General features: G+C 53.5%; 1 protein-coding gene across 1 annotated transcript in view; it reads right to left on the bottom strand.

Annotated features, from left to right (window-relative positions):
* ago3a (argonaute RISC catalytic component 3a) overlaps positions 1-8,676 on the bottom strand; it is a 39,345-nt gene extending 30,669 nt beyond the window's left edge. The window contains exon 1 of the mRNA XM_064296323.1: positions 8,008-8,676. Within this exon, the coding sequence (XP_064152393.1) occupies positions 8,008-8,026 (19 nt within the window). The 5' untranslated portion in view covers positions 8,027-8,676. The remainder of the gene's footprint in view (positions 1-8,007) is intronic.
* Positions 8,677-9,796: the final 1,120 nt, after the last annotated feature.

The following is a 9,796-nucleotide window of genomic DNA, read 5'->3' as shown; positions in this document are numbered from 1 at the left end:
CTGCTGACAGAGAGGCTACATCAATCTGAACACATATTACTGACCACTGCTTCAGGAACTGACCACAAAAATGCATTCCCCCAAAGCCGACTAGCCAACAACAACATTCCATTTCATTCAAGTTCTTAAACACCGTTGCAATTTTAGTGAACAAAAAGAAGAGTAAGTAATAATAATAATAATAATAATAAACAATAACAGAATATAATCACATATTCAGGAAAGAAATATATTCAACAAGACAAGTGGCAGAAATTGCTTTCATGAAACAAGATTCCTGGATGTGCACTCCATTTCCCATAATCCCCTTTTCCCCCCAGTGTTGTGGACCAGGGCATAGGCATCTCAATCTGTTTTCCAACAGTCCGGAGCACTCCCTCTCTCTCTCTCTCTAGTTCTCACTCTGGGGGGGGGGAGACAATGCCGTCAGTCACAGCAGTAAGACCCAGACACACGGGGTGACAGCGCGGTTCACGATGATGGGGGGGGGGGGTTGTTGTTTCGGCGAACCCAACTCCCCTGGGCGATTCCCCAGCCCCAGGGGGCCAGCTCCCCCCACTCGCCATGGCAACCCAGTGCACTCCTAGAACCGGGTGTCAGGGGGGAAAGGGTGCGCAACCATGGAAACGGCCACACGGCAGACGGGAGGTGCACACGGTAACCGGGACGGAGGAGGAGGAGGAGGATGAGGAAGGGGGCCCCTCTTCAGGCCGAGCTGAGCACAGGGCCCACTCACTCCCAGACCCCCATGAATGAATTTATTTTGGCTGCGCATGGATTCCACAGCACCAGCTGAATGGAGCAGTCTGTTACCCACAGAGAGAGAGAGAGAGAGAGGGGGAGGGGAGAGGAAGGTAGAGGAGAAAAGTGGGGATAAGTGGAAAGGGGGATAAAGAGGAAAAGACGGGGAGAGACGGAGAGAAAGAGGAGAGGAGAAAGGGGGTAAGAGAGAGCAAGGGGGAATGTGAAGCGCGATAAAACACATTTAATGGCGGGCAGCGACCCTGCCCTCTGCCCTCTGGAGGCCTATCAGAGCCATACTTTGAAACCGCGCTGACCAATCACGGACCAGGGGAGAGACACAGGCACAAAGCACAGAGTGTGTGTGAGAGAGAGAGAAATAAAGAGAGCAAGAGAGAGAGAAAGAGAGGTGGAGAGAGCAAAAGAGAGACAGAGGGAGAGAGAGAGAACACTTTTTGTGAGAATAAGAGCGGGAGTTTCTTTCCCCGTTTACCGCCAACGTGAAACTCTCGTCCTCCCCCTCCCCCTCCCCCTCCCCCAATCACGCACGGCCTCCGTCACTCAAGCTCCACAAAGTCTGTCCTGAAAACACACACATACACAAACATGCATGCGCACACACACACACGTACACGCACACGCATGCATAAGCACAGGCACACGCACACGCACACACAGGCACACACACAGGCACATAGGCACACACACACACACGCACACGCACACAGGCACACACGCACACACACACGCACACACACACACACACAAACATGCATGCATGTGCACACACACACACGTACACGCACACGCATGCATAAGCACAGGCACACGCACACGCACACACAGGCACTAAGGCACACACACACACACTCACACGCACACGCACACAGGCGCACACACACACACACGCACGCACGCACAGGCACACACGCACACACACAGGCACACACGCACACACACAGGCACACACACGCACAGACACAGGCACACACACATACACAAACATGCGCGCACATGCACACACACACACACATGCACGCACGCACAGGCACACACACAGGCACACACTCCCCCCAGGGCCCCTGTGACCAACACAGGAAGAGAGGCCCAGCTCAGCTCTAGTCTGCTGCTACTGACACGTCCCCCAGTCTGGCATCCAGCTCCAGAGAGTCCTCCGCCTTCCCTCCCTCCCTCCCTCCCTCCCTCTCGTTCCCTCTCTTCCTCTCTCTCTCCCTTTTACACGCACATGCAGGCATCACACACAAACACAAATGCACACACTCACACACAAACACATACGCGCACACACACATGCACACAGTCACACACACACACAGTTCCTCTCCACTGTTTGATCCTGCAGCAGATACACACTCTTATCTCTAATCTCAGGGGCACTCCCTGGTCTGGTCCAAAATAACCCTCCCTCCCTCCCTCCCTCCCATCCCAAATAAATCACAACACAGGGCCAAGTCCTGCCCAGCGAGCTAGAGTTCAAAGGTCAAAGGTCGCCAGGGATCATATTCTGCGGTCAGGGCTGGAGAGACCGCAGCCGCTGGCCTCCGTGGACAGGCTCAGCGGACTCCAGCACCGCTCCCCTCGCCCGGGGGGCCAGACACGGGTTCGACCGCGCCGGGAGAGAGGGGTGCAGAGGGGTGCAGAGGGGTCCCCCCATTTTCCTTACAAATAAAGAGCCGGCTCCGCCCACCCCAACAATGGGGCCCCCGGGCCCCCCGAAAAGGCCGCCCCCTCTCCATAGAAACCCGGCGCAATCCGCCACCTTCGCGTGTGTGTGTGTGTGTGTGTGTGTGTGAGTGTGTGTGTGTGTGTGTGTGAGTGTGCGTGTGTGTGTGTGTGTGTGTGTGTGTGTGTGTGTGTGTGTGTGAGTGTGTGTGTGTGCGAGTGTGTGTGTGTGTGTGAGTGAGTGTGTGTGTGTGTGTGCGCGTGTGTGTGTGTGTGTGGTGTGTGGTGTGTGTGTGTGTGTGTATGTGTGGAGTGTGTGTGTGTGGTGTGTGTGTGTGTTGTGGTGTGTGTGTGTGTGGTGTGTGTGTGTAGTGTGTGTGTGGTGTGTGTGTGTGTGTGTGTGTGGTGTGTGGTGGTGATGGGTGTGTGTGTGTGTGTGTGCGTGTGTGTGGTGTGGAGTGGTGCGTGTGTGTGTGTGGTGGGGGGGTTAGGGTTAAGGGGGGCGCATTGTTGAGACCTTGCTGAATGAGCTGAGACTGGGCAGCTCAACACCCCCCCCACCCCCCACCCGCACGCCCGCTTTGAAGGGACGGCTTCCTGACTGGGAGTACAAGTCAGAGCGGCCCCCACACAGACACGGGGGGGGGGTCGGGGGAGACAAACTAAAAGAGCGGGAGAAACAGAATAAAGAAGAGGCAGAGGAATAGAGAGAGGTGCCCAGAGAGAGGAATGGAGAGAGATACTCAGAAGGAGAGAAGGAGAGAGATGGATAGAGGGGTACTTACAACCTGTACTTAATGTTAGTCCCTTATATTGTAATTTTTGTTCTGTGCATATGCTAGATAATGTGGCGTAATCTGAGTTTGGCGGTGGTTTGGCGATGATGCTCTGGATGCTCTGCCAGTCAAGCGTCACCAAATTTAAAGTAATTAGGAGGAGGGGGAGACGGACAGCACGCTTGGTTCCAATTATTAATCATCGTGAATGCTCTCACTCTCTGGACCAGGGGTTCCACTCTCGATCACAGGGGGTCGGTGGGACAGAGTCTGAAGACCACAGCCTCAGAAACCAGCAGGTTTCCCGCACAGCGCCGGCGTGTTCCAAAGAAACGCGTACTTTCCCCGGTACTCAGAATGGAAGTTCTGCTTCCAGACGATCGCACGACGTTACCAACGCGTTTAGCAGAAAACGGTCGTCGAGCAAGCTTTCGGTTTGTACTGCAGTAAGAAGAGCGCAGGAGTTTGAAACGTACTGGTTTTTAACCCGATAACGACCTGATCGGACAGCCCTGGGGCGTCGGGGAGGACGACCGATCGTTTAATCCCGCGCAGTGCAAAATGGCGGAAGACAACCGGCACGGCGTCTGGGACGGCCTCGCCACGCTCCGACAGAAAGACCTCTTTTTTTTCCCCCAATTCCTCTTCCCCACCCCTGACCTCCTCCCTATCCACGGTCGCCAGTCGAACACGGAGAGCGTCCCATCTGTAGATTGTGACAGACCAAAAGCGAAATCGTCTAGTTTGTGTCTGACGACCGTACACGGTTTTACGATGCAGCGTAGTCCAGGGAGGCCATTACCAAAGCCCCCGCAAAGCAGCGTAGCAAAGCGGTTACAGAATTCGGCTCGTAACCCAGGGGCTGCGAGTTTGATTCCCAGGTGCTTGGATTCCCAGGGGACCGCGCCGTACCAGCAAGGTGAGCAAAAGCCGCTTCACCTGATCTGCTTCAGAAAAGATCCAGCTGCACAAAACAGAATGTGTGCATAAAAACGTATAAACCGCGCAGCCCGAGCCATTCTGAGATAAGAGAGGCAGCGCAATGCCTCGACATACAAACGTAAACCTGGCTCCTAGAGGGAGGCCTGTATCCGTTTCACCATCGCGTGCCAACGCCGGCCCTCGATCAATTATACACAAGCGCCGGTTCATTCGCAGAGCAAACCTCAGTAAAACTTTAAAAAGGGACGGGTGTTCAGCCATCTCCTATCAATAAAATGTCATATTATGTAAATGGTTGGGGGGAGGACGGGGGGCAATTAAACAGCTGAGGGCAGAAGTTGGCACGAAGTCCAAAAAATGGATGCAGCTCTCTGTCCAGGAATGGGACTCCCCAAACCGGGCTTAAGCCAATCACACAGAACAGAGATTCAAGCCCCACCCCTTTCCTCGGTGCGCTGGCAGGAACCAATCAAAGCTCTCGCCTCAGCATCAGGTGGCCGGGAGCTCCGCAGGAGAATTTGATCCGCTGGCCAGGGGTCTCTGAGCTTTCCGGAACGTCGCCGTGCCCTTCCAGCGCGGGACACGGGGAGCGAGGGGGACCCCGCCCCGAGGGCGTCCGTTCACTCAGCCGAAAAGTGCGAGCGGGACGTAGCCTCGCCGCGCGAAGTTAGGGTAAACACCAAAGGTGTTCCTCCGGCTTCACCAAGCCAAAGGCCCCACGCCAGCCAGCACACAGGCAACAGCTGGGTTAGGCAACCCTAACCCTAACCCTAACCCCCACCCCCCCCATGGGGGTCTTCACCCGGCAGACTTTAAGCCACGAGGCCCACAGAACCAGACATCCAACCCCCCCCCCCAAACCCCCTTTACTTTTCCACGCGCTGGTGACGGGCTCAGAGTGCTCCAGGTAGCGCTTAATAATTGACCCGCAGCCCGGCGTTCCTCAAGGTGAGAGCCGCGTACCGCACCGCGGCTCTGTTAACCATTTAACCCAAACCGCTCCGACCGCCCGCGACCGCCCGCGACCGCCCGCGACCGCCGCTCATTCCCAACTGTCCCAAAAACTCGCCGAGCGCCAGGCCGGTCACCGGGGTGCCCCCGTCGAGGGGGGTGGTGAGGGGGGGGGGTTGAATGAATGGCCGGGCCGCGTATCGAGTGTCGCCGGACGCTCGGGTGTCGCGGCTTCAGGAGGAAGGCCCCCCCCGGCGTCGGTGCCAAAGGAACCGCGACTGACGTCGGCGGCCCTCAGCCGCCAGGGCCTCGCCGGCACAGACCCCAGGTGATCGCCGGAACGTTCCAGCGCCCGCGGCAACCTGCGACTCGCGGGAAGGCATCGCAGACATCCGAACGCCAACTCGCCTTGCCCTGTTGCTCAAACTAGCCGCTAGCTCAAGAGCTCGCCATGTTCCAGCTGTCACCAGCCTTCAGGTTAAAGTCTTTTTGAAGTCGCCTAATCTCTGAAAAGGCTGCATCATAACCCAGCCGTTGAGCTGTACAATTGACCTGAAGTGTGTTTCTTGCTAATGCCCCCCCCCCCCCCCACCCCCGGTTCTCCATCCCAGGCAATGACTCTCAGCTTCAGCAGCCCAAACCCCCCCCACACCCCCACCCACCCACCCACCCCCCCCCAAAACAAAACTTTCCACTCACCGCCTTCAGGTGTGTCAGCTGGCCTTTGTGTTTCTTTCAAGTGCCGCCCACTCCCCCCACTAGCACCCCCGCTGCCCCCCACCCAAAAACAAAATCCGCCTCGGGGGGTGACTCAACCTGTCTCGCTGACTCACGCCAGGGCGCGCGGGGGGGGGGGGGGCTCTCAAACCCAGACTGGACTACATCACCTCTGATGGGCCGATGAGCTAGACCCACACTTCCCAGCACATGCAGTCACCACTGGTTACAGACGAAGAGGCGATCGTTACATCACCCCCCCCCAAAAAAACCCCTCGTTGACTGAAAACAAAAGACCTCACACTCTTACAGGTGCTGTGGCCTGGCACAGGCCCTGATGCTAACGCCAGCTAGCCTATCGTACAGGCAGTTCCATACCACCATCTGAGACTGGGCGTGGCCAAACGGAAGAGTACCACAAAACACCCAACGCCAGTTCTGAATATGAACATGATGATAACGATACAGACTGAGCCTTAGCAGTGAGGAGCGGAGGGGGGACACCCCCACGCCTCAAAGCACACTTCACTGCAAATGAGCAGCGTTTAAGACGCTGTGGCCTGATGCCTCAATCTGACTGCCGCCTGTCTCTGGTTGAGGGCACGGACAGCCCGTGCAATCGACGCCGGGCACCTACCAGCGGGCCAGGCGCACCACAAACAAGCCGCCACAGCTGGGCACGGCCTCCGCGACACTCACCGGGCCCGGGCCAGGCCCCCATTTTCTGCTGCCTAAGCAGTCAGACAGGCTGCACAACACGCCGACAGATTTATAGCACACACTGACTGACACCACGCTCAACACCTCAGACTTCTCACCATCTTCCCTCTCTATTAGCTGCCGTGAACAGCCTACTTGAACGCAACTCCATTACTCCTACACTAGCGCTTCAACTCTTCTCACGGGCTACATAGCACACTGTGCAACTGCAATACATTTTTACCTTGGGGAGGGTTGGTGGAGGTGGGGGAACAGTACAGGAATTATCCTTCACTGAACAGTGAGAATAGTGTGATATGAAACTGCCTTGCCAGCAACCCCCTCCCCTCCCCACGGCCAAAGACCTTGCATAGTCACAGTCATTTCTACATACTTCTATCGTCTCTGTGTCGCGCGGGTCTCCATGGCTGACCGGTGTGTGCATGTGTGCAAGTCTTACCACTGCCCTATTAGGTCGCCATCATCAGTCTAGCAAGCAGCTACAGGCAGAGCAGCAAGACAGACAGGGTAAACCGGCATTCGAGACGCGAGGGCGGCCCCACGATCGAGATCACTCCTTAATTTACCGCAAGCAGCGTTCAATGGACCGTGCACAATAAAGAATCTGGGTTTGTATGTGTGTGTGTGTGTACTTTTGGAGAGTGGAGATCGCAAATAAGGTTAGACGAGTTACATTCTTAGGTCGCGCTACAAAGCTGGAACAAATTTGCTACAGTCTAACCTCGCAAGGCCCACGAATTTTTACAAGGCTGTGGAGAAATGAGAGAAATCGCCGGTGGAAACTAGATTATGTATTAGCTTGTGAGCTAGAACTGAGCAGCTAAACGAGCTAACTAATACCTTCTCCTGAGTTACGAACAGCAATGCGCTAACGTTGCCAGCTGCCGGTTCACCAACTTCTGCTCCGCCCCGGCACATTGCCTAGCCACCGGCCTAACGAACGGGATTGGAGAGTCTCCTGTCAGACACACCTGAAGGGATTAGCCGGCTAGCTAACTCCCACCTGTCCGTTACAGCCTAGGCCGAATGACGTCGGCAACGGGCAGGTCAGGCTAGCAACTTCCACTCTTCCTGTGCGATTTTACTAAGCGGCAAACCACCCCACCAACGGCCACAGATGATATTCAGATAAGATGGCTATCCATAAACTGGGGTGGGACAACCAGAGACCCGGCCAGCTGTCTCCAAGTCCATACTTGAGTCAGCCACATTAGCTCTCTAGCTGTGCAAAAAACTTGGCTGACAAACCTAGGTCAGATGGACCCATCTTTGCTTTTTTCGCGCATAACGTTGCCAAAGAAAATTAGCCAGCTAATAAGCTCGTTGCCTAGCGTAAGCTAGTTGGCTAATTGTTGCATGAGCTCAACTTCATCGCTTGTCAGCAGCTGAGAAGCTCGCTTGACAACGACCAACTAAATATAAAAATCACACAACTACACGGGCAAAGAGTCGAAAAACGACAGCAGTTGTTAGTTACCTGTAGTTCCGATTTCCATTCATGAGGTCTCTGTCCGGTTCCTCCCCGGCTCTCAGTTGACAAATCCCGGTGATCGGTTCCGCTCAGTTCCAGCACGTTCGGTGCCGTTAGCTCGGCGCCGTAACTTCGACAGAGCGGGGGGGGACGTGTTCCCTCAAGAGACGGATACTCCTCCCCACTCCCTGGCTTCGTCCCTGCTAAACGGGCCCCTTCTTGTCGCTCGGGGGGTCCGCTTGGCCGGTGGTCCTTCTTTGCCCCGTGTCTGCAAGTATTACAAGAACAACCTATTCGATACGACTTTTTTTCCTCTTTCCGGACTTTGATTAGCTGATTAGTACTTTTCCCCCGGCCACCGAGTTCTACTACTAGGCTCGGAAGGGTGTCCAGAGAAAAATATTTAGCAAGCTAGCTAGCTAGCTGCCTCCTATGCGCCGCGGTTCGACTGCTCTCCGGCGACGGATCGGTTTCTCATCAGAAAAACGGCGGCGCCTAATTTACCGCTGAATCACGAAACCTAATCCCGTCCGGGGGGTAACAGATTATCCACAGCCGGTGTATAAGTGTTGTTTAACCGGCAAATCCAGGTTTCTCTCCCCGATGTACCCCCGTATTCTCTGCCCGGTTTCGGCGAACCTCTCTCGGGGAAATCCTGACTAGATATGAGGTGGCCCTGATTCGCTGACGGGAACCACCATAGGCCTCGCTTTCTCATTGGTCCTCCAGCAGACGTGTCATACGTCATTATGACAGCTCAAGAACGTGCCTTTGAGGACGGTGAAAAGGAAGCAGCTTTTGCGTTCAACGTAGAATACATTCATTTCACGCAGTTCATGACTGAATAGGAACCTTGATGACTGATCGTGGGTTAGTTAATCAGATAAGTTTGAATATACGTCTTGGCGTGTCAATCTTTTTATTTTTTATTCCGTAGAATTGTGTGCCCTGTCTTCGCTTCTACCCCACTCTCGGTCTACTTCTGTCTGGGTTTTTGTGTTCAGTTGATAATTGTTCGAAGTTACTGAAATGACTTGGCACTTATTTAGTTGGTGGAAATGAAACAAAACAAGAAACCTTGGCCGGGTTTGTCTTTTTGCTGTTCAGTATAACATATTTCGTACAATCATGCTATAGATTACATACATAATGAGCCTAGCGGTGGAAGGAACGTTGTTATTCAAGTGGGCCTTTATTTATGGTTGTGTTAATTGGCATAATAATGAAGTATACTGTATATTTAATAAAAGGGTGGAATAGCCATATATACATTTGTCATGAGACCGCAGCCACAGCGGGATAAATTGAAATTATATTTTTAAATGGCACGAATTTCACAATTGAAGTGGTTGCCATGGAGACTTCACGGAGTAAACAGCTGTGGAGGCTTACCGCTGCTTAGTCTATACACGAAACGTGGCCAATGGGATGCCGCCATTCACGCCCTAGAATAGAATAATAGAATTAGAAAACTTTAAAGTCCATTAAATATAAAATAAAATGGAAATTTTCCTTCAGCTCAATGCTCATTGCAAGTGACACAGACAAAGGTATACACGGATTAAAAATAAAAAAAAACATTGGACAACCATAAGGTCACTACAATGTCCTTCAAGGAGCAACACATTAAGTCCTTCAAATAACATCTGGTTATTCTTATAAATGTACCTATGTAGAATCATCCATGTATGACTACATGATGGTTATATGCTGGGCTAGAATGTCAATGCTATGTGATGAGGAGTCTGTTCATAAATGGTTTCTTGCATGCCAAGAATATTTGTTGATTTTATTT

The sequence above is a fragment of the Anguilla rostrata genome, chromosome 1 (assembly GCF_018555375.3).
Source record: "Anguilla rostrata isolate EN2019 chromosome 1, ASM1855537v3, whole genome shotgun sequence".
NCBI lineage: Eukaryota > Metazoa > Chordata > Actinopteri > Anguilliformes > Anguillidae > Anguilla > Anguilla rostrata.
Note: the sequence above shows the minus strand (reverse complement) of the source record. Positions and strands in the feature narration are given on the sequence as shown.